Source organism: Rattus norvegicus, chromosome 5 (assembly GCF_021556685.1).
Source record: "Rattus norvegicus strain SHRSP/BbbUtx chromosome 5, alternate assembly SHRSP_T2T, whole genome shotgun sequence".
In the NCBI taxonomy this organism is placed as follows: domain Eukaryota; kingdom Metazoa; phylum Chordata; class Mammalia; order Rodentia; family Muridae; genus Rattus; species Rattus norvegicus.
Genome location: NC_141538.1, coordinates 128,543,962 through 128,569,148, shown reverse-complemented (window position 1 = coordinate 128,569,148; position 25,187 = coordinate 128,543,962). Strand labels below are relative to the sequence as shown.

The 25,187-nt window shown below is 46.9% G+C and overlaps 1 protein-coding gene across 4 annotated transcripts; it reads left to right on the top strand.

Annotated features, from left to right (window-relative positions):
• The first annotated feature begins 50 nt into the window (after positions 1-50).
• Cpt2 (carnitine palmitoyltransferase 2) lies at positions 51-17,868 on the top strand. 4 transcript variants are annotated; one of them, NM_012930.2, is given in 5 exon segments: positions 51-319; positions 8,339-8,419; positions 9,957-10,063; positions 14,091-15,395; positions 16,880-17,868. In NM_012930.2, coding segments are annotated over 5 exon segments (1,977 nt in total). In that variant the 5' UTR covers positions 51-167; the 3' UTR covers positions 17,212-17,868.
• The last annotated feature ends 7,319 nt before the right edge of the window (positions 17,869-25,187 follow it).

Below are 25,187 nucleotides of genomic sequence, written 5' to 3'. Positions count from 1 at the left end.
GAGTGCGGGCGGGGCCGCCGCCGGTCCGCGCCCGGAAGTGCCCTGTGGGCGGAGTTGAACTGGACGTTAAGTCCCTGCGCGGTGTCCGGCGTCCGAGGGCAGCGGCCTGCTTGCTCAGGAACTCCCTCAGCCGCCGCGTTCTCTAGCCGCCGTTGCTGCCCGGGACGATGATGCCGCGCCTGCTGTTTCGTGCCTGGCCCCGCTGCCCCTCGCTTGTCCTGGGAGCCCCTAGTAGGCCCTTAAGTGCTGTCTCGGGGCCGGACGATTATCTGCAGCACAGCATCGTGCCCACCATGCACTACCAGGACAGCCTGCCCAGGTGAGCCCAGCCTCCTGGCCCCGGCCACAGACCCGACTCCTGGCACTCAGGATTTGCCCTGAACCTCCGGCCTTGGAGGCAGCCAAATTGCCCAGCTTGGAAAACCTGAGACTGTGAGAATTCCCTGGCTCAGAAGATTCAGAAACTTTAAGACCGCTCCGAAACCCTCCCGTCTACAAGTTGTGATTCCCACAAACTCCCTCTCCATTAATCTTTCAGACAGCTACCCTGAGCCCTTCACACGTAGTACCTGAAAACCACCCGAATCCTTACTACTAGGGTAGTCTATTTGTTTTGTTTTGAGACAGGGTTTCTTCGTGTGCCCTAGAACTAGCTCTGTAGATCGCTGGCCTGCAGTGAACCTCTTGTTTCTGCCCACAGAGTGCTGGGATTAATAGCATTGGCACCTCTGTTCAGGGAGGAGAGCCAATTGCTAACATGGGTCTCCCTCGGGTCAATTTCCACTATCCACCTTCTTTACTTGTTGCTGAGAACAACCCACTCCTCTTCCAGTACCTGCTCTGTTAGTGTCCCATCAGATGCTGCAAGCACACCTTCGTCCTCAGTTTACCACTCTCCATCTTCTAAGGTCAGACTTAACCTAGAAACTTCTCATCCCCACCAAACCTTCCTCATCACTCTTTCGGGTGGTCCCCAACACTTCACCCACACTACCTGACCTATCCAAACAGCCCTAATGAGTGTTTCCCCATGTCAGTCACCCCCTCTCCCCAATACCCAGTACTTCCTTAAATCTGGAGTCTAGTTTTCTCTCTGACCTCTCAGCTTTGATCTGGCTTGCCAGATCTACTGCAAGGATAGAAAACACCTTCTTCTCTAAGCCACACCTAAATCGTCTTCTCTGCATTCACTGTTTATTTCCCAAACCAAGCTCCCCTCTTGGTGTCCTTCTGATTCAGCCATCCTCCTGTCCAGGAGCTTCCTGCTCCATCCAGGAAAAAACAAACATTGTTCCAAGGTATTGTCCCTGCTGTGGGGTTTGCTTTCCTCCATGTCCAGCAGTTATTTAACTCAGTGTCATCTGCCCACCCTGCCTTATCAGCAAGAATACCCTGTGTGCAAACGTGTAAAACCAGGCTACAGTGAGGTTCTCTGAATTCAGCGGGAGGGAGGGGGAAAGAGAAAGGGTCTTTACTATGGTAGGATGAGGGTGTACCGTGGCCTCTCCTGACAGCCTGTGTGAGCTGCACTAATATGTAGGGGAAAGGTGAGGGCTTGGGAAAGAGTGTTTTGATTTGCTGAGTCAGAAGGGCACTGACCTTCAGGCAGGCCTGTGCCTCACCCAGGTTTAAGATCAGGTGGACTGTTGGCAGTTGAGAATTGGGAACCTGTAAGAACATTCAACATGGTTTAGTCTGTACAAACATCTGTAAGATCCTGGAACTAGAAATAGTATTGCTTGTGTCAGGTAGTGGCAGGATCCTGAGGTATAAATAGTATCATTAGTCAAGTATAATGGTACATACCTTTAGTCCTGGCATTCCTGGACGATGGCTGTGAGTTCAAGGCCTGCCTGATCTATTTCGTGAGTTCCAGGATAGCCAGAGCTGTATTTTAGAGCCTGTCTTGGGGAAAACAAACAAATAACTAGCCCTCTCCTCTAAAAACCCAACCAGCCAACCAACCAAACAAACAAACAAACCCATACTAGTACTGTGTGCTCTTCATGGTGACTTTCCTGGTGCTTCATCTAGAAGTGGGAGTCAGGTGAGATTCTTTCTGTGTCAGCAATTCTGGGCTCGTGAAATATATTCTCTCTGAGTCTCATCGATGTCACACTTAGCCGGGAGCTCTGACCTTGAGGTCGACCTGGTTTCAGATTCTGCATATGTCGTGGGTGCTGCAGCTTTGCACAGTTAGAGCCACAGTCCTCGTGGGGCGAATGGCAACACACAGTTCTTTGTACTACTAGGAGACCCTCAGGATAAGATGCCAGGGATGAGGAGAGCATTGTCACACCCATTGTTCCTCTTTATCACTGCTTCGTTTTAGCCACAGTGGCCTTGGACTCCATCTAGTAGGAGCCCTGGGATTATCATTTGCTTGATTTTTTAAAGTGTTGTGGCTTTTGTTCTTGTATATGCTAAGATGTACATAATGGGGATAGAGAAATGGCTCAGTGGTTAAGAGAGATGCTGCTCTTGCAGAGGACTTGAGTTCTGCTCCCAGGACCACATCCAGCAGCTCCCAGCTGCCTGTAACTCCAGCTCCAGAGGGAGTAATTAGAATTAAATGCACCGTACAAAAGCCCCTGTGCAGGTTTGGCATAGAGCGCTCAGTAGGCATTCACAAGCATGTTACCTGGTACGTACGAGCTGACACTGACAGCAGTGACTTAATGTCTGGGTAGGTGAAGGAAGCCCAGTAGAAGGGTGACACTGACCTGGAATTTGATATTTACCAAGTGAGAGGAAGAACAGAGCTGCACATGAGGAAAAGGTGCCTGAAACAGTGTTGTACATAGAGAGGTCGAGAGGTAGGCATTAGCACAGAGCTGCACCATTTAGGCCTTGCTGGTTTGGGGCTGGAGTGTTTCATGGGGAGGGACCCTCTGGGGAGTCGTGTTAGATCTACAGTGATAGCTGGTATTCAGAACATAATGGGCAGATTCTGCAGAAAACCCGTGTGGGAGACAAAAGTGGCAGGGTTCACCTGGCACTAGGGTAACTGGTAGAGACTGATTTGTGAACTCCAAAGCCAGACTTCTTGTTTTCCAGAATAACTTTATTCTAAATGACTCTTGGGAACACTACCCCAATTATAACTAGATCCTGTAGACAGAGAAGGTTTATCTGTGTTCCTGCAGGCAGAATGCCGAAGTCCCTGCTTTGGGGAAGCAGACTGGGTAGGAGAGCACGGAACTCAGTAGCTTACATAGGAGATAAACTGCTTAGCATTTCCCCTCCATCTTTATTCGGGCAAATGTCTGTTAGATAGGGATGGGTGGCATAGGAAAACATGAGTGGTGGAGACGAAGTTGCTGTGAGCATCTCTCCGTACCTGGCTCTAACCTCTTTTGAGGCCTAATGAGTCACCCAGAGCCAAAGGAACTAAACATCCTCTCCTGTTTGAGCTTGTTACTAGGAGAATGGTTGGGGAACACTGTATAAAAAGATTGTTATAATAAGAGTCTTTCTGCATGTTGCAGAAAGTCCGGTTAAACTGGCTTCATTAGCTGGAGATCTATGAGCTCACACCAGCTGTTTAGCCTCCTGCTGAGCTCTTCGTTTATGTGATTTCCTTCTCAAGCCAGCCTTCTCTTGGCCTTCTCTTCGGTTGCAGAGAGGCAGCCCACACACCAACCTAGCTTACACCCATCTCTTGGTGACCAAAGCTAATGAACATTGCCGTTTCCTAGAAATTCTAAGTCCCATCTCATTGGTTTTTCACTGGGTTGCCAAGGATCTGACCAGGAGGCTAGAAGGCCACACTCAGGGTGGGCCGTCCACCTCACTTAGCCTAAGAAAATTCCTCATAGGCATCGGTACAGGCTGGCAGTTCCTCATTGAAATTGTTCCCAGGTGATTCTAGACTGTGTGGAGTTGACAGTTAAGGACAGTTCTTACCCTGTCCTTAGTGTAAGAACTGTAGGTAGGTAGGTAGAACTGTAGTGTAGGTAGTCTGGGTGGGCTGGTCTGCCAGCCCCAAGCATCCCTGTCTCCAGCTATATCTAGTGCCAGCATTACACCAATGTACTGCCATACCTGCTTTTTAAAAGTGGATTCTAGGGTCTCAAACTCAGGCCCTCCTGCTTTTTAAGCAAGCACTTTACTGATTCAGCCATCTTGCCAACCTAGAATTCACTGTTTTCCAGTATATCAGTTTTAGCATATTCACAGAACTGTGCAGCCATCACTACTGTCGAATCCATCTTATCATCCTGTCCCCTCAAAGCCCATCCTCGTTAGTCAGACACACCCACTCTGTCGGCCTCCCCTTTGTAGCCCTTGATCTTCCTTCTGGAAGGTGACCTGATGTCTGAACTCAGGATTGTTGGATGTCAACAGTCAGACATTTTCAAATCAGTGTGCCACCTATTAAGAGAATAAACTTGCAGTTGGCAAACTCCCACTGCTTCTGGTTTCACTCTTACTCCCTGCTTGGAAGAACCCATAAAAGTTGAAATGGCCAAATTAGAGCAATAAACTGTCACAATATATGGTCCTGAAAAGACTGTATGTTCAGGGTGAGGAGGATAAGGGAAGAAACACAGATGATAATGTCAAAACCCATAGGATAATTGGAGAGTTTCTAGCTTATCTTGTATATGCTAACAATTTCAAACATCCATTAATGATCTCACAGTTTGGTGAGCAGAGAAATAAGAATTGCTACAAAATTGAAAAACAAAAACCCTACTTATTTGTGTGTATGTGTGTGTGTGCGTGTGTATGCAAGTGCATGTGTGTGCTGTGTGGGCATTCATCTGCTGTGTGGAAGAGGAGGACAGAGGACAGATTGCAGGTTCTTTTGCCTCATGTGGTCTCTGAGGATCAAACTGAGGTCATTAGGCTTGGAGGTAAAGGCCTTTATTCACTAGACCCTCTTCCTGGCCCTGCCACTAAATTTGGTATGGAAAAACCTGGAGAGTGGGTCCTTCTTGGGAGTGGGGTATTATTGAAAGAGTAAGTGTGTTATAATAGCAAATTTGAACTGGCATAGTGGCTCACCTCTGTAATCTCAGCACTTTGGAGGCTTAGGCAGGAGGATTGCCATGAGTTTCAGTCTATCCTGGGCTCTATAGCACGACCTTGTCCCCAAAATAACAACTTTGGCCTTTTGTGGCCCATGTGCTGCTATCTTCTGTCATGTTATGATGTAGCAAGATGGCTTTCAAGAGTCTAGTCTTCTGCCAGGTGAGGTGGTCCATACCTTTAATCTCAGTACCGGGGAGGCAGAAGCAGGTGGATCTCTGTGAGTTCTTGGCCACCCAGAGCTTCATAGTTAGACCCCAGAATGAGAGAGAGAGAGAGAGAGAGAGAGAGAGAGAGAGGGGGGGGGGGGGGGAAGAAGAGGAAGAGGAGGAGGAGGAAAAGGAGAAAGAGGAGGAGGAAGAAGAGGAGGAAAAGGAGAAAGAGGAGGAAAAGGAGAAAGGGGAGGAAAAGGAGAAAGAGGAGGAGGAGGAGGAAGAGGAGGAGGAGGAGGAGGAGGAAAGGAAAGGAAGAACGAAAGAATGAATTTGGACTGGAGAGATGGCTCAGCAGTTAAGAGTACCAGCTGTTGCTCTGCCAGTGGACCTGGATTCAACTCCCAGCATCCACACGGCAGCTCACAGCGGTCCATAACTCAAGTTCTAGGGGATATGACACCCTCATGCAGACATGTATGTGTATAAAATAAATTAAGAAAGAAAGAGAAGAGGGGAGGTACATCCCAAGCTATGCTCAAAAATAAAAAGAGAGAAAGACAAAGAAAAAAGAAAGATCAATCAAGCCTTCTCAGACTCCCCAGTCTCCAGAGCATATGTTTTTCTTTGTAAATTATGTTGTCTTGTATTGTGACCACTTAAAACAGCCTAACGCTGGGTGGAAGAGGAAGTAATTAGTTAATTCATCAGATATAAGTTTATTAAAACCCTTCCCTATGTTGGCCCATATACCAATGGTCACCAGAGAAGAAGCTCTATGGGAAGAATTAGTAGTGGAAGGGCCCTCTCTGTAAGACACCATAAGCGCAAGAGGCAGTTCTGTGCCCCTCCTCCTGGCTTCATACTCACACCAGTGGCTGGAAACTTCCAGAAGCCTGCAGATGTTACAATTCAGGGTCCATCCCAGGGGCTTTCCTGGAGTGAGCTCAAACAACTCTCTCCTCCTCTAAGTTATTTTGCTCAGGACTTTGCAGCAACAAAAAAAACTCTTTCATTGTGTAATTAGTGATTTAAAACAAAATCACCACTCTGAAAATGTTCATATTCCACTGAAGAAAAATTCAAACGTTTGTATTAACCTGTTTTTCACAAACCACTGTTGTCTCTGATTTAGGATTTTCCTTAAAAAGAAGGGAAAACTCTTAATTCCTTTGGTGTTAAAACCTAAGAAATTTAAATAATAATCTTTAAATTATAAGACAGCTGAGGGAGCATTTGGGACTCCTGTATAAGTCAGTGCCTAGAAAGGGGTCTGTGACATTAAAGCGTCTTGAATGGTCCGTTACCTGAGGGTATCTAAGTTCACAGTGGCTAGAAATAACTTTCATTTATTCTCATTATGAAATCATAGATAAGTAGGCATTTAAAATAAGTAGGTGTAGTACAGCACATCACAAGCCGAGCTGTGTGGCCAGGCGGAAGTGGCCACACCTTTATTCCAGCACCTCGGAGGGAGAGGCAGGCAGAGCTCTGAGTTCAAGGCTAACCTGCTCTACAAAGAAAGTTCCAAGACAGCCAGAGCTCTGTTACACAAGAAACCCTGTCTCTAAAATCCAATAAATCAATAAACAAATTAACTGAGCTGTGCTTTGTGGATAGTTGTTTGGTTTTCATGAGGGACAGTTAAAGTTCAGTATTTTGCACATAACTTAATTTCATCTTGGTAGAAGTAAGGTAAGCAGCTACTATTGTGTTAATACTAGGTTGTGTATCTTTAAATGAAATTATTGATAGGCAGAGAAGATGCCATGCCGTCTGTATTTCATTTCGCCATTGGAGCAGTATCCTCACTATCATAGCCAGTAAGTCAGCCTTGGGCACTCTTGCTGTTGTTTGAGCACATGGGGTGCCTAGCAGTTACTGATAGGATGCTGGTGCTGGGCGGTGTAGTGGTCAGTTTCTACCTTTCAATGGATGCAGCCTCCATTTGAGCTGTTTTGGGAAGATCTTTGCTTCCCTTCTTTTTTTTTTTTTTTTCTGTTTTTTTCTGAGACGGTTTCTCTGTGTAGTCCTGGCTGTCCTGGAACTTTCTATGCATGCTGGCCTCGAACTCATCGGAATCTGCCTGCCTCTGCCTCCCAGGTGGGAGTCTGGGATGCCTTGATTGGGAATCTGCGTGTGAACACTGAAGGTCCTGTTTCCCAAATGGTTCTTGATTGATTAATAAAGACGCTAGCAGCTGTGAGCTGGGGAAATAGGTGGGACTTCCAGTCCCTCCACCCCACCTCCCATTGGCCATTGGCTACTTCCCCGACTGGGCCTGGGGTAGTAGGCAGGATGTTAGAAACTTAACTAAGCTGAGGGCAGATTTAGTGTTGAGCTGGGACTAAAGGTAACTGAGTAGTTGAAGCTGAGGGCAGATTTAGGGTGCGGAGTTGGGAGTGAAAAAAAGGGCGTGATGGCCAAGGAAGGCTTGGAAGAGCCAGGCCACTGAACTAAAAATAAGCTAATGTGTGTGTGTCTTTCATCAGTGAATCCAAGGGAACCTAGGTGGGGCTGGCAGTGCGCTCCACCTGGAGCTTAAAGTGGGGCAGCAAAAACTACACGCAACACTGGAGTTATAGCATGAGCCTCCACTCTGGCTTTGTTTCACTCTTATGTGATTCTCTTTTGTAAAGTGCTCAACAGTATTTTACAAACAAAGCTTTTTTCCTTTCATCATGGGTTGTTGGGAATGTATGTTCAGTCAAAAGGTAGAGCTTAGTACTGAACAGTGTTAACAGTTAGTATAGCTGACCAGGAAACAGAAATGCTTGGGAGAGCCTCTACTTTCTCATTTCAAATCTATTATTATTTATTAATTAATTAAAATGCTTTTATAGGACTTTTACTATAATAGAATGGGATCGACCTAACTGTTGGTGCAGTAGTAAATTCATCAGCTCTGATCGTTGCTACTCACTTATTTACTGTAATGCTAGAATCAAACCAGGGCCTCAGGCATGCTATGCTAGGGAAGTGTTCTACGCTGACCTACATCCCAGCCCCATCACTTCTGACTTCTTACTGGCTTTTCCTTTTTTTAAAAAGGGGAATTAATTATCCAGTGCTTGGTTTACTAGTTTCACTTGCAAAGCTTCTTGGCGTCTTCCAATGCTGTCAGCCTCACACTGACTTTGTGTTCTCCCTAGGCTGCCTATCCCTAAACTTGAAGACACCATGAAGAGATACCTCAATGCACAGAAGCCTCTCTTGGATGACAGCCAGTTCAGGTAAACACTGAATCCGGTGAACCATTGCTAGCAAGTAGAATTGGAGGGAGGCTAGCAAAAGTGGTCACAGACCAAACTCCAAGCGATAGCAGTTGTCTGACAAAGCCTCCCGAACCTAGCACCTGCTTTATATTTGCACATTCAGGAGGTAGGCTTGGATTCCAAAGGACTAATCCAAAGTTCCTCTAACTCAACAGGAGATGGGTTATAAGCCAGAATGGCGTGTTTGTGCTTTATCTTGGGAGGTTGGCTAGTATTGGTCATATTCAAGAGACCAGTGTTCTGGGGAGGGAGACCCATAAAAGATTATAGGCAGACCAGAGTGTGCTTGCTGAAGACAATTACCAGATTGGATACTGTGCCCCAAGCACATGCTCTTTTCAAACATCAGAATGAGACCGTATATGGAAACCAGGTTGTTGCAGATGTAATTAATTTAGATGAAGTTCTGCTGGGATCAGACGAATCCCCAGTCCAGCACGGCTGATGCTCTTCAGAGTCGCTGACAGCCAAAAAGAACTCAGGTAGAGATTGGACTGTTGTGTCTACAAGCTCAGAACACCAAAGACTGTTGCCAATACCAGAAGCCAAGAGAAAGGCATGGAACAGATTCTGTCTTCCATGGTCCGCACAAAGAACGCCATCTTGTTGACACCTTGGTTTTGTGCTTGTAGCTTCTAGGCCTCCCAGAGAGTAAAACCCTAGGGTTTTGTGTTTGTTTGTTTGTTTGTTGTTGTTTTGAGTCAGGTACATAGTACTGGTTGTCCTGGAACTTACTATGTAGACTAGGCTGGACTTGAACTCACAGAGTTCTGCCTCTCTCTGCTCCAGAGTGCTTGTGCACCACCACACTAGGTTTTCATCTATATTGGTTTTGTGGCAGCAGTAAGAGCAACCTTAGGAAACCAACACAGCACAGACTGAAGAGAACATCACATCTGGTATTGTTAGGACAGGTGTATCAGGGCCTTGTAGTGTGGTCTAGCTGGTGCTGTTGCCCACACTGCGAGTCTTCTGTACAGGTTACTAGTATCGTCATTAGTCCACAGTAAAAGGAACGGGTGAACTGTTCATAGGTGTCTGCTTTGAAATAGTCTACAGTTCTTTTAAGCAATGCAATGGCTTCCAGTTACTGTGCCATGTTTTCCTCGCTCCCAAACTTTATGTGTTTTAATTCCTCGAGATGGCATTATTATCTCTCCTTTATGCAAATAGAAACTGAGACCTGGAGAGATGAGCAACTTGTCTGCAGTCAGCTGGTTTGAATGTGGCAGAGCTAGGATTCAAACTTGGCCCCTTTTGATCCCAAAGCTTTCCTCCGTGCCAAACGGCCTCCTCGTGGACAAGTGTTCTGTGAGGCACCTTTGGCCGGCCCAGTTCCCTAGGTGCATCCATCGTAGACTCCCGTGTGCTCTTCTGACCTCATTCCAGGGTCTGGGAGATGCGCTGGGCACCCAGAGTGTGAATTCCTGCCCAGGAACCTGTAAATCATGTATTCCCCACTGTGGCTTGACCTGTCTTTTCTTGAAAATTGCAGGAGAACAGAAGCGTTGTGTAAGAATTTTGAGACTGGCGTTGGGAAGGAGCTGCATGCCCACCTGCTTGCTCAGGATAAGCAGAATAAGCACACCAGCTACATCTCAGGTAGGTGGGCGGGGCGGGGCGGGGCGGGGCGGAATGGGCGGGGTTCATCGGTCCCCTGAGACGCCTCAGCTCCTTCCCTTCCTGAAGTGTGTGGAGGGAGGCTCTGTGAGTCCCAGCGCTTAAGCAGGTGTGGGCTGGCATCCACATACGAGACCAGCGGCTTGCCTTCGCAGTGCATGGGGTTGAGACAGAATTTAAGATTCTGTCTGAAAAAGGTGCAAGAGTCCCGTGCCGTGAGTGTTGTTCAGTCCTGCACCATCTGGCCTAATGTCCTCTGCAGCCTTATCTCATGTGCCTCTCTGATGTGAGTCATGCTTCAGCCACCTGCTGCATCTGGCTTCCGGAACTGTCCCCATGTTCTCATTTATCATTTACATTTTGTTCCTGGTAGAGCGATCCTTCCTCTGTGATCCAGGTAGAGGCAGTTGGTCTGAGAAAACCCAGTTTTCGTTGTCTTCGGTCTAGAGTCAGTGGTGTTCACCCCTGTTCTTACACTTAAAAAAAAAAGGTGTTTTATTTTTTTTTAATTTAAGAAATATTTTATTATTTTTGATATTGGGGGGGGTGTCTCGCTTTGTAACCCAGGCTGGTTTCAATTTCATGAAGCTTCAAGTAGCTGGGATTATAGATGTACCATTACACTTAGCATAATATATATTTTAACTGTACATTTATCTATTTTTGGCCGGGGTTCATGAAGTCAGAGGACAGACTGCAGAACTGAGTTCTTTCCTCCCACCATTTGGGCTCCTGGTGCCAAATTTCAATGGTCTGACTTGACAGCAGCACTTTTACTCACCCAGCCATTTTCCCATTTTCTTGGCCCATTGTTTATAGTTTTATCCATTATACATACATACATACGTACATACATACATACATACATACATACATACATACATACGTACATACAGTTTAAAGAACCATGTAGGCTGAAGATATGGCTTAGCAGTTAAGAGCACTTACTGCTCTTATAGACCTGGGTCTGGCCACTAGCAGCCATGTGAGGTAGCTCACAACTGCTTTTAACTCCAGTTCAGGGGGTTCGACCCCTCCTTCTGGCCTCTGTAGTTCCTGTACCCAGACTGCTCACATACACTAATGCAGACTCATATACGCATACATTGTCTATTGGATATTTCTTTATTTACATTTCAAATGTTATTCCCTTTCCCAGTTTCTTGTCCATAAGCCCCTTCTCCCCTCCTCCCCTTCTTCTATAAGGGTGTTCCCCTCCCCATCTACCCCTGCTTATCACCCACCCCCGCATGCTTTTTTAAAAATCAAATTATCTTGTAAGACTTGTTGGGATAAGCAGAAGTTGGCCTACTCACCCTAATTTCTTACTTTTCACTTGACTATTTCTCTATTTACTGACCAGGATGGTGCTATGTAGCCCAAGCTAGCCCTGGATTTGTGATCCCCCTGCCTCTGCTTTTTTTTTTTTTTTTTTTTTTTTTTTTTTTTTTTTGAGACAAGGTTTCATTGTGTGACCCTAGCTGTCCTGGAACTTGCCCTGTAGTCCAGGTTGGCCTTAAACTCAGGGATCCACCTACCTCTGCCTCTGCTGGGATTAAAGGTGTGAGCCACCATCACCTGGCTATCTTTAATCTTTTTGGCGGTGTCTGTTCCAGGACTTTTAAATTGTTCAGTCAGGGCTGTGACCTCTTGGCCTGTGGAGAAACTGCTCTCTTGGCATCTTTTCCCTCATCGTTTGCCTTATTTTCACTCTTGGCACCTTTACCGCCGGCCATGGCCTCTCTTCAGCCTTTCCTCATGTTGGGATGTTGATTTCTTAGACTTCATATTTCCCTCTCTCGGCTCCTCCTTCACTGTTTTCAGAGATCTTTGCCTTTTGGGAGCAGAACGCAGGAAGCAGTCCCGTGCTCTGTGCATCCTTGAGTGGTAGACACTTGGTTTGGCTGGGTTGCAAATGACTGAGCCACAGGATTTTGAAAGCTATTTCCCATTGTCTGTTAGCTCCCATTGTTGCTGTTGTCAAATCTGATATTATTCCGAGCTTCAACCTTTGTCTGTTTTCTCTCTGACTCTGGAAGTTCCTGGTTTTATTTACGTTTTTGTCCCCAGTGTTCTGAAACTTCACATAATGTATTGATATGTATCTGTCCCTACTTATTTTTGCTGTGTCACTGATTGAACCCTCTTGCTCACGTCGTCCATCTGTCCTGAGATGTGTGCTGTTTTACTTATTTCATTTCTTCTCGTCTGGTGAGGATGTTTTCTCTTTCTGGGCTGATGACTGTTCATGCCCTAGTCCTCCCGTGTCTTAGCTCTGTCATATTTTCTGGAACTTTATTTTCTCTCTCAGCTCTTCTGTGGAATTTCTAATTCCTGGTCTTTGCTCTCCACTTCTCCCCTCTGCTCCACCAGCTCATTTTTGGTCAGGATTACTTTTTTTTTCAATGTTTACACACACTTGCAGTTGTCATAGGACAACTTGTAAGACTTGGGTCTCTATTATTATGTGAGTCTTGAGGATCTAACTCAGGTCATCATGCTTAGTGGCAGGTGACCTTACCAAGCTTGAGAAGATTTTCTTTTTAAGCTTATTTTTAGAATGTTTTTAACTTTCTTACTCTTACTCACTGTGATCTCTGCCCTCCCAGTTCCTTTCCCTTTCATCTTGCCTCCCCCCCACTCCCCGCCCTGGGAGCTGAGGACGGAACCCAGGGCCTTGTGCTTGCTAGGCAAGCTAGGCGCTCTACCACTGAGCTAAATCCTCAACCCCTCATCTTGCCTTTTGTCTGATGCTGCTTCATCCCTGACTGTCTACTGATGAGTGGCATGTTCTCTGTGGGTAGGCATACCTTTTGTGGTTGGGTTCATTGTTGCCTTGGGTGCCTCTGATGGTGGTGTCTCATTAGAGTCTTTAGGAAGGTACTTCTCGTCACCCCCCACTGAGTGTGGTGTAGAGAAGTGGGGTCAGGGCTTCAGTGGTGTAAAGAAGTGGGGCCAGGGCTTCTGTGAGCTCAGTTGGGATGTCTTCCACCTTCTCTCAATGGAGAGAACAAGAGTAGGGAAGGAATTATAGAGTTGCAGGCAAACATGCCATGGTACCATTTTGCCCTGGTTCTCTGGGAGGTCTGCTGTGTGAAGCAGGTTGTGTATTGCCTTCTTGCTAGGTTGAGATTGGCCGCCTTCCATCTGTCTTGGGCATCACCAGTTGCCTACATACTTTCAGACTTTCAGTCTTTCCTTTCTCATTCTCTTGACCTTAACAATGACTGGCTTGGCATTTTTGTAATCCTGGATATTCTGACTACCCAAAAGGCTGAGACAGAAGAACTACAAATTTCAGACTAGCCGTAGCAACAGTGAGACCATGTCTAGGGTCATAAAAAAGATACACACATAGTAACAGTTGCTTTAGAGGGTGTGGGAACTAGAGCTCTCATATAGGGCTTATGGGTATTCCTCAAAAGGCTTAACAGAAGCCAAGTGTGGTGGGCAAATCTTTAATACCAGCACTCAGGAAGCAGAAGCATTCAGATCTCTAAATTCAAGGCCAACCTGTCTACAGAGTGAATTTCAGGACTGCTAGGGCTATGTAGAGAGACCCTGTCTCAAACAAACTAAAAAAAAAAAAAATTAGAAAGGCTTCGGAGAGACTTACCTAGCTTACGTATGTTCTTAAAAGAAGTGAGAACATGTGTCCACATAGAAACTTGAATATAAAGGTTCATAGGATTAGCATAATTGGCTAAGGGGGAAAAACCCCAGATATCCATTAACTGGTGAATGGATAAACAGAGTACTAGATCCATGTTACATGCATGGTACAACCTGGGTAAGCCTCAGAACCATTATTAAAAGTAACAGAATCCAGATGCCACAGACCATGCATTGTGTGACACTGATAGTGCGGCATAAATCATTGTGCAGCCAAATACGGTTGGTCACCTTCTTGAAGCTAGTATCATTTCTTTTACCTGAGCTGGAATTCTTTCCTTTCTTAAATTTTGTTTTTAGATATTGCATTAGCTTTTTTATGTTTTCTCTTTCTTAGGCCCCTGGTTCGATATGTATTTAACTGCTCGAGACTCTATCGTTTTAAACTTTAATCCATTTATGGCATTCAATCCGGACCCAAAGTCTGAGTATAATGACCAGCTTACCAGGGCAACCAACTTGACTGTTTCTGCAGTCCGGTTTCTGAAGACACTTCAGGCTGGCCTTTTAGAACCAGAAGTGTTCCACTTGAACCCTTCCAAAAGTGACACAGACGCCTTCAAAAGACTCATTCGCTTTGTTCCTCCCTCTCTGTCCTGGTATGGAGCCTACCTGGTCAACGCATATCCCCTGGATATGTCCCAGTATTTCCGGCTTTTCAATTCAACTCGTATACCCAGACCCAATCGTGATGAACTCTTTACTGACACCAAGGCTAGACACCTCCTGGTCCTAAGAAAAGGACATTTCTATGTCTTTGATGTCCTCGATCAAGATGGGAACATTGTGAATCCCTTAGAGATTCAGGCACATCTAAAGTACATTCTCTCAGACAGCAGCCCTGTGCCCGAGTTTCCTGTGGCATATCTGACCAGTGAGAACCGAGATGTCTGGGCAGAGCTCAGACAGAAGTTGATTTTTGATGGCAATGAGGAAACCCTGAAGAAAGTGGACTCTGCTGTCTTCTGCCTCTGCCTAGATGACTTCCCGATGAAGGATCTTATTCACTTGTCACACACCATGCTGCACGGCGATGGCACAAACCGCTGGTTTGATAAGTCCTTTAACCTCATTGTAGCCGAGGACGGCACTGCTGCAGTCCACTTCGAGCACTCGTGGGGGGATGGGGTGGCAGTGCTTAGGTTTTTCAATGAAGTGTTCAGAGACAGCACTCAGACCCCTGCCATCACTCCCCAGAGCCAGCCTGCCGCCACCAACTCCTCTGCGTCTGTGGAGACGCTCAGCTTCAACCTCAGCGGTGCTCTCAAGGCTGGCATCACTGCTGCCAAGGAGAAGTTCGACACCACGGTGAAAACCCTCAGCATTGACTCCATTCAGTTCCAGAGAGGTGGCAAGGAGTTCCTGAAGAAGAAGCAGCTGAGCCCCGATGCGGTGGCCCAGCTGGCCTTCCAGATGGCCTTCCTGAGACAGTATGGCCAGACGGTGGCTACCTATGAGTCCTGCAGCACTGCAGCCTTCAAGCACGGCCGCACAGAGACTATCCGCCCAGCCTCCATCTTTACTAAGAGATGCTCCGAGGCGTTTGTCAGGGACCCCTCCAAGCACAGTGTGGGCGAGCTTCAGCACATGATGGCTGAGTGTTCCAAATACCATGGCCAGCTGACCAAAGAAGCAGCGATGGGTAAGGCACGGGTGAGGACACTGTGGATCTTGCCCTCCATGAGCGTCAGTCCTATGTCACTCACATCAGATCCCTACCCATCACTAGGGTTAATCTACTTGCCAACTCCCAAATGATCTTTTCCTATGCCAGCCATGTCTGAACAGCCAGAGCAGCCACTAGGGATCAGAAGCTAAGGTGACATGGGGACTTTCCCTCATTTAAAGTCCATCTCAGCTGCAGTAAATGGTTTGTTGTGTTGTTGCTGTTTCCCCTGCCCCTTAGTGGTTCAGACACGTTTTTGGATTTAGGGTTTCTGAGCCTGCCCCATTATCTCACCTCAGCTACAGTGTAAATAGTTCATCTCAGAAGCCCATGGCAGTTATTGGTTGGTTTTTTTGAGACAGGGTTTTCCTGTGTAGTTCTGGCTGTCCTGGGACTCTCTATGTAAACCAGGTGAACTCAGAGATGTGCCTGCTTCTGCTTCTGCCAGGGAACATATGTTTGTGATAAAATTCAAGAACTGGAAAGGACATTGAGGATCTCATAGTCTAGTCCTGTTGTGTAGCATTTAATAGCGCCCTGGAATGAAGTGGTGCTCAAAACAGCTAATTAATTCTTTATCCATTCTTTTACGTTAGGAAGCTAAGCCACTGGCCCAGGGTTACACATGGCTGAGATAAGAACCCTGGGTAGATGATGTCCTTACAGCTTTTTCCACCCAGTCAGTCTGTTACGCAGTTTTACCCAGTTTTCTTAACGCACTCAAGAAGCAGTGATGGGTGAGGCAGGTGGTGCATGCGTGTGTTGCTGAGGGATGAACCCAGGGCCCTACCCATCGAGCCTCGATTCAGTTGTGAAGTGTGTGGTTCCTTTCATGCCATCTGGCTCTGAAATGATTCAGTCTTTTTGTTTGTTTAATTATTTTAGATGTATTATTTTACTGTGTGAGTGTTTTGCCTGCCTGTATGTATGTGCACCATGTGTGTTCCTAATGCCTGTGGAGGTCAGAAAAGGGCATCGTATTTCCTGACACTGGAGTAGCAGGCAGTTGTGAGCCGCTATATGGGTTCTGAGAACTGAACTGGGTCATCTGCAACAAAAGCTCCCCTGGGCCAACTCTCCAGCCCTTAGTTTGTTTGTTTGTTTGTTTCTCTCTATGGTAGTAGCTGACCTGAAACTCAATGTATATACCAGACTGGCCTTGAACTCAGGAGATCCTCCTGCCTCAGCCTCCCTAGTGCTGGGAGTAGTTATGCACCACATTCAGTGTTTTTAGCATCATGCTTTCATGTTAGGTTCATGTTCTGTCCATCCGTTAGCAGCTGAGAATAGAGTTTTTACGTGTTCTGGAGTGGCCTGCTGTATGGTAAGCTAGAGGTGCCTGTGCCGGGGTAGAGAAGACCGTTCTCCCACTTTTTGTGTGGTGGTTCCTATTGTGGCTGGGGGTCACCTACAGTCTTCACTGTGATGTTCTGAGACTGGATTTTCGTTTTGTCTGACAGGCCAGGGCTTTGACCGACACTTGTATGCTCTGCGCTATCTGGCAACGGCCAGAGGACTCAACCTACCTGAGCTCTATCTGGATCCTGCATACCAGCAGATGAACCACAACATCCTGTCCACCAGCACTCTGAACAGCCCAGCAGTGAGCCTTGGGGGCTTTGCCCCTGTGGTCCCTGATGGCTTTGGCATTGCATATGCTGTTCACGATGACTGGATAGGCTGCAATGTCTCCTCCTACTCAGGACGCAATGCCCGAGAGTTTCTCCACTGTGTCCAGAAGTGCTTGGAAGACATTTTCGATGCTCTAGAAGGCAAAGCCATCAAAACTTAGCTTCCTAGTCGCTGAAAAGCCTCCATTCTTCCTCATGAACATGGATGTTCATGTAGCTGGAAGGTGCCATCTTGTGCCCAACAAAACTAATCCCAAGGTGCTTCCACAGCCAGTGCTGCAGGCTGAGCTGGAAGAGCCCAACTGAAGGTAGTGAGAGGTCGCAGCTGTAAAGCCCTCTTTGTTCAGGAGATAGGGTTTGGAAAACTAACTCAGCTGTATTTATTGTTTAAATAGAAATAAAACCTGGTGTTGCTTAGAAATATGGTTCCTTTTTCTTTTAAATCCTCCACCTTGTTTTCTAATCCTCCAAAGAACTTCCCACCAGCATGAACAGGTTACGCAGTGACCTTGGGGTCCCAGTCTTGGGGTGGCACAAGTCCTATGTGCCTGTAAGCTTGCCCGGGTCTCTGGGATACAGTCTATTTAAAAGCGTTCCTTCCTGAGAAGCCCTCGGTTCTGTCAAGGTTGGACCCCCAGTGTAGGGGATTGTGTGTGTGGGGGGGACATAGATGGGGAGGGGAACACCCTTATAGAAGGGAAGGGAGAGGGGCTAGGGGGCTGATGGACAGGAAACTGGGAAAGGGACATTTGAAATGTAAATAAGAAATACCCAATTTTTTTAAAAAATGGAAAAAATAAATAATTTTTTAAAAAAGCATCCCTTCCTAAGGTGTGAACTTATAGACCAGCCGGAGCAGAAGCTCTTCCCGGGGATTGGAAGCTACTTCATTTCCTTCTTTCCTAGTCGGATAAGAAATCCTCATTTGTTCTTTTGTTCTTGCTTGCTTGCTTGCTTCCTAGAATTTGTTTTTATTTTTAATTTTTTAAATTATTACTATTTCTTTCTTTTTAAGACATGGTTTCTCTGTGTCCTGGAACTTGTACTACAGTCCAAGCTGGTCTCGAACTCAGAAATCTACCTGTTTCTGCCTCCCCAGTGCTGGGATTAAAGGTATGCGCCACCACCACCTGGTGATTTTTTTTTTTAATTTTGTGTGTGTGTATGTGTGTGTGTGTGTGTGTGTGTGTGTGTGTGTGTGTTTCTGTCTGTCTATCTGTGTCTGTCTGTCTATTCGCCTGTATCTGTACATGGAGATATGTACAAGTGAGTGCAGGTGCCTGCAGAGGCATCGGATCCCTTGGAACTGGAGTCACAGGAGGTCATGAGGTGCCTAATGTCGTGCTATGAACTGACTGAACTTGGGGTCCTCTGGAAGAACAGCATATGTCCTTAACCTCAGAACCATCTCTCCAGCCCAGGAATTACAATTCTAATGGCCATGTGTTTACTGACTGAAGTCTGTGTGCTAATTGTGACTTCAGGTAACAACACATGTCTGTATTGTGTAGTAGCGAACATCTCTTATGAGGGAAATGAACTATTTGTTAGGGTGCCACTGTGGTATGAAAGGGGAAATTTGTCGAGTGTGTGTGCGTGTATCTAAGGATGGCTTTTGTATATAATCTTACCATCTGTAGTGGCTTCCTACTGAGCTCTTGAACAGCAAAATTCTGGTTTAGGTTCCTCACAAATCACTTCAATTCATTTTCTTGTTTAATCCTCTTGCTAGTTTCTATAATAAGGGATTCCTGTAGCATGTGTAAGATGTTGCTGGCCCATGAGTACTCTTATTGTCTGCGTGATGTCTGTCTGTTCTCTAGGGAGCTTCCATTTGAATACCAAGTTCCTGGTAGCATTGGTGATAATGCCCCACTGAATTGTGTAAGGTCGAAAAGTTATACTGTGTGTGTGTGTGTGTGTGTGTGTGTGTGTGTGTGTGTAGCTTTGGCTGTCCTGGAACTCACTCTGTAGACCAGGCTGGCCTCGAACTCACAGAGACCAAACTCCCTCTGCCTCCTGAGTACTAGGCCATCACCAGCTGCTTATTTTTAAATTAAATTAAATTTAATTTTATGGGCATCGGTGTGAGGGTGTCAGATTCCCCGGAACTGGACTTACAAATGGTTGTTAGCTGCTATGTGGGTGCTTGGAATTGAACCCTGATCCACTGGAAGAACAGTGTGCTCCTAACCACTGAGCCACCTCCCCAGCATTAAGGCAGTGTACCTTAGGTGCATACTGATTATCATAGTCCAGTGTTCTTGTCACTCTCCCTAACTCTCTTCCTGTCTTAGGCTCATGATAAAATGGAGGCTCGGATGGTGTGTTAGTGGTTTTTCTTGTCACTGTGATAAAAGGCAAAGACTTATTCTGGCTCCCAGTTGGAGAGGTTATTTATGGTCCATCGCAGCGACTGGGGTGCCATCGGTGGCAATGGGACAGCTGCTGGTTGTGTGGCAGATGGACCAGCAGCCGAGGCAGGGAAGTAGGGAGGGCAGTGCTCCGTCTGTGTGGCTCCAGGGTCACTTTCTAGGCGTGGCCAGCTGGAAGGGCCCACACCAATGTACGTGACCCTCCCTCACCCATGTGCTGTGAGGAAGCCTCATGAGTTCCTCACAGTGAAGTCAGTGGGACTATGCTTCAGTTTGTTGTTGGGACCTTAGGAGAAGAGGTTGGTTGGCGTGGCTTACAGTTCCCCCCGGGAGTACATGTTAACAACATTTGGCATAGTTGGTAGGATATGGCGAACAGGATGAGTTTATGAAGAGCAGTGGTATCCCCGACACCAGGAATGAGACAAGCGGATGAAGCCAAGTTGTGTGAGTTGGGGTGGGGGTAGTGGTGTCTGGAGGAAACTTTGGCATGGTGATATTCCCTGTAGGGCTTTGTAGGATAATGGCCCAGACATGGACAGTGCAGGAAGTAGTGAGATGTGTACCTAAGGTGTGGCCAGCAGGGTCGGAGCTGGCGGGAGGGGGAGCCCATGATGGCAGGCTTCTTCCAGGCGGTGGAGTGGCATTACTGCTTGATGGCTAGGACTTCTTGATAGAAGTTGGGAGATGCTTTGAGAACTGCCAGTGGTCTAGAGCAGGCGTTGCAAGTCCTGGGAGTAGCACACTGCTATGGGTAATAAAAGATCCATCTGAGGCCAGGGGTGGGGACAGTCCAGAGGCAGACTGGGGATATTGGGTAGAGGGTGAGACAGAATGATAGAAAGAAAGGGACACAAAGTGGTGGCTTTGGCGTTGGCATTCCTGACTAAGCAGGTAAATTGGGTGAGACAGATGGAAAAATGGAGGTGTTTTCTATGGCTAAGGGGCCAAAAGGAAAGGCCAGTTATGTACAGCCCCTACTTGAACCCCTAATTCTGGTACCCCTGGGAGGAACTTGGTCACAAAAAGATCTGGTTTGTGAGGTCATGGGACACAGGAACCGAGATCAGTTCCCATGTTGCAGAAGCAGAGAAACTGAGCAGTGTGACCACACATCAATCCTTGAGATGAGCTGCATAACCTGAGGCAGTACAAGGGGATACTGAATCATTAGAGTCATTAGAGATGTTTGGCCATCACAGGAGAAGTCCCCATGGCTATCAGGGACCACAGGACAGCAAAGGAGAGACCAGCTCTATTGAGGGAACTAGGTGTGAGGAAAACAGTGTGTGATGTCCAGTTGACTGGTGCTGATAGGGGAGACCTTAGGAAGAACTGGCCTTACCAAGGACCTGAGACTGACAGAGCTCCAGAGCTTTGCAGAGCCTGTGGTAGGCAGGCAGGGTCTTTATGAGGTAGGAGAGCAGTAGGCTAGAAGTAAGAGGTAAAGCAGAGAAAGGGAGATGGGGAGGGAGAGGGAGGTGTCCGTCTACCCAGACTGTTACTCAAAGGCAAATATAGCAACATTTTGTGTCAGGCTTTCCTCCAAAACAGTCAAAGCGTGTGTTAGTGAACTTCTGTGATAAATGCCGCAAGTGCAGAAGGCCACGTCCATCCAGAGAGCTACAGCCACAGTGCCAGCCTAGAGCCTTTCTGACTCAGGGAACCAGCCTGATCAAGTTCAGCACGGGAGAGCAGGACCTCACCACTAACTCTGAATAGGCCTAAGAATTGTGAGACAGCCTTACAAAGCTGTTATGGGTGGGGAAATGAAGGGAAGTTTCATGGACAAGTACCAGGACATGTGTCCTAACTAGAGTTTCTACTGCTTTGATGAAACACCATGATCAAAGAGTGAGCTAGGGGGAGGAAGAGCACCTGGTGCTGCTCTGTGATTTGAATGAGAAATGTCCCGTTAGTCTCTGGTATTTGAATGTTTGTTTCTAGTTGGGAGCACTCTTGGGGACATTTAGGAGGTATGGTCATGCCGGGAACTGCCTTTGAGAGGGCGGGGGAGATCTTACCTACTCTAGTTGGGTGGCTTTGCTTCCAGCTCACAGTTCTCCGTATCCAACCCTGCATCCCTGCCCCGATGGAACCGGAAGCAACATAAACTATTCTGTAAGTTCTGGTGTTTGGTCATAGGAACAGAAAAGTTGACTAGCAGAGCTCCCTGATCTTGCCATTGTTATCTTTGATGGTGGCCTGAGATCACTTCTGATTCCCAGGCACTTTGTTGCTGGTTGAGGTGACAGTTATTACGTTCACCAGAGGCCACAAATCTTTCCTAAGTGAACTATTGTGAGGCGGTTCTAACTGGCTTTAAATGTAACCCACACCTATGGCTTTCTCCTTGTGTTAGATTTTCTTTCTGTTCAGAACCATTTATCTCTGACTGGAAGGTGTGGGCACAGAATCTGCTCATAGCCCCTCTCTAAGAAACACAGGCAAGCTACTTTTCTGCTTTTTCACCCTCGGGAGCAGCAAGAGGCAGCTGTTAGGCAAAGGTTTTATCTTTGCATCTGACAAGAAGACAGTCATGTTCTTCTAGCTTGTCAAAAGCAGCAGGGTGGCATGGAGGGCTGGCAGTCTGAGTCAGGCTGGCCCCATCTGAGGCTGTAGGGCACTGACAACTGAGCTCTGGGCTGGTTCCAAGTGGGTACTGGGTCACTAGAGAGCAGTACCGCCTGGCCGCCCTTCTGATCAGACCATTGGTCTGTTGCTTCAGTGCAGGAGCCCTGGCCGCATGCTGAGCGTGCAGTCTGCATCACCCCTCTCCCTCCTGCAGCCCTGCAGCACCTCCTACTGTGAAGTGCAGCCCATTCTGCTGGGAATGCTCCTGCCAGATAGTCACAGGCTGCTTCCCCCGGGAGAGGCACATCTGACAGGCATTCAGTGGCGCCAGGAAATTTGTTTTCAACAGTTTTCCCAGTGAGAAGAATGGCTGGGGAGGTATTGCAGCTAATGGCTTATGCCCCACTTCCTGCTGGCTCCTAAACACACGAGCTCCAGTGTAACCCTTTTAAAGCATTTGGTTTAGAGAAGTCCTTGGGAAACAATGCCAGAGAATGTGCAGATGCACAGAAGAGCAATGCCTCCCAGTGCTGAGAGCACTGCAGCTTTCTAGAGGCCTGACTTGAAAGCTCCCCTCCCCCACCCCCACTGGCACATGGCTTAGGACCGTGTTGTGTATGATTGCCATAGTCAGCTAAGCAGAGACCCTGGACGTTTCTGCTCTGAGAAGTAGCAGAAAAGGCTGTCGTATACCACAAAAGCCCAGCATACCACAACCACAACATCGTTATTAACAAAAGCCAAGCTTACACAGTCTAGCTAAGAAAATACCCATTTTGGATAAAGATGGTACTTTTGAAAAAAAGCTGCTTAGGGACAATTCAAGGGCAGACTGAGCACTTTTGCTTAAATTCCAGACAGAAGCCAGTGTTTGGGAGCAGTGAGATGGCTCAGTGGGTAAAAGTGCTTGTCACCAGCCTGATTCACTTCCCAGCAGGAGAGAACAGACTGACAGGTTATCCTTTGACCTGTGTGCGTGCAGCACAGCCTACATCTCCCTTACACATATTTTATAACGTGGACTAGTGAGACGGTGGCTTGCTCGGTGGGTGATGGCACTTGTTGGCAGATCCCAATTAGATCCTTGGAATCCATAGTAGAAGGGAGAACCAGCTCCTGTAGTCTCCTCTGACCTCCAGATATTCTGCCCATCTTGTCATCTCCCCAGACTCCTGAAACTACCTTTATTTACAGCTTGTACAGTGTATAAGCCTGGTAAGAAGGGGCAGGCTATTAGGCTTGCCAACAAGTGCCATTACTCACTGAGCAAGCCACCGTCTTACTAGTCCACTTTTTAACATTTGTGTATGGGAGGCGCATGTGTGCAATGATGTCCTCAGTCACACAATCGGGGCTGATCTTACTGAGTGACACACTAAAGAGCTGAAACCGTCCTCACATTTACATGAATCAAATAAGGCCCCAAGATGGGAGACACGTGCCCAGGGTTTGCAGTGAGGCAGATGCCGAGCCCAGTAGTTCCTCCTGTAACATCAGCACCGAACACCCAAGCTGACAAGCCTCGGCTGGAACACGTATTCAGTGCACAGGCAGTGCTCCAACCTTGCCTTGTTGCAATTTAACACTTGTCTCTACACACGAAGACTTAATAATTAACATGTTCACTTGCAACACCATCTGTCACAAGGCTAATACCACACTAGCTGAACTGCCACTTCTCTGTACGCTGTGGTATCTGTGAGTCACAGGAACTTCAGAACTGACTCAAGTTCTATTCGAACAGAAGTTGCGATTTCAATTAAATTTATAAAGTTTTTGAAAATGGGTGTCTGGTTGAACATTGTCTATCTATAATAACATAGGTTTTTCATGACTTTTAGTGAAACTTACTAGTATTCTCCAGTTATAGATTTCTTTGAGATTAAACCCTTGTTAGTTTGGGGAAGCAGGTATGTTTTCTCGCTGTTATATTTCTTTGTGGTCCTTGAATCTCCCATGTTCTGTAAGTGCTCTGTCCCTGAGAGACACCCCACCCTAGGCTGCTACTATAAAAGGCATCTTTTCTTGAAATTTTGCTTGTCAATTAATTGAAATGCCCTTGATTCCTCACAGACCTTAAATCTAACAGCACCTCTGAACTCTGCTGAACTTTCTTCGTTCTTTCCTCTTTTCATCTTTTTTTCTCTTATCACACTGATGGGACCCAGCAAAACAACAGAAGCAGTGATGGGGAGTCCTCAGCACCCCAACCTTTCCTCACTCATAAACACAGCACTGCTCTTGGCTTTCTCCTAAATCTTGGTCTGTCAAGGGCTTCTTTGTTGCTGTTTTGGTTAAATAGGTATTGAGTATTTCCTGTCTGCATAATCTATTTGACTTCTTGATGACTACTTCTTCAACCAGGAGTGATTTCATGAACTTAATACACACTGGCTGAAGAGTCTAGAAACAAGAAAAGCTACTTCCCAAGTCCAGAGCCACCGGCTTGCTGCTGGGGTAGACTGGCTTGGGCCTAGTGGGTGAGAGACAGCCTTGAGGAAGGCTCAGTCACAGAAGCAAGAAACAGGGCTGTTGCAGTAAATATTAGGGGTTTCTACTTCATCTTGGATCATTTAGTTCCCAAATAAAAGACACAAAAGCCTTTACATGCTAATAAGCTTTAAATCATGAGAGCTGGGCAGATGTCAACCCCTCTATGCTGCTCAGCCACCCCAAGGTCTCACTTGCATGTTCTGCCTGGGTCACTCCTACTCCAGCAGGTGGGCCTCCTGGCTGTGCGCTCACGAACCACCTTCCCGTGGCACGCCCCTCCTCCTTCCTCTCCCTGGGTCTCTCTTTAGACACCCCCATGGGACTAGAAGACCCAGACCAAACTTCTCCAGGGGGCTTAGTATACACAACATGCTTGCCAGACTAGAAGGGAGGAAAAGCAGGCACCTTCCTACCTTTCTTAGATGTGGCCAGTTTGCCAACTCCGTTAGACCCTCTCAACCAGCCTGAGGACGGCAGGCCCTTTTCTACTCTCAGAAGTGGGAAACCATGGGCTACAGAGGAGATGGCTCAGCAGTTAAGAGCACACAATGCTCTTGCAGAAGACCCGAGTTGGTTCCTAGGATCCACAATGGGTGGGTCACAATAGCCTGTAACTCCAGCTCTAAGGGACATGACATCCTCTTTTGGTCCCCAAGGGTACCAGTACTTACGCTACACATAAATACACACAAGTA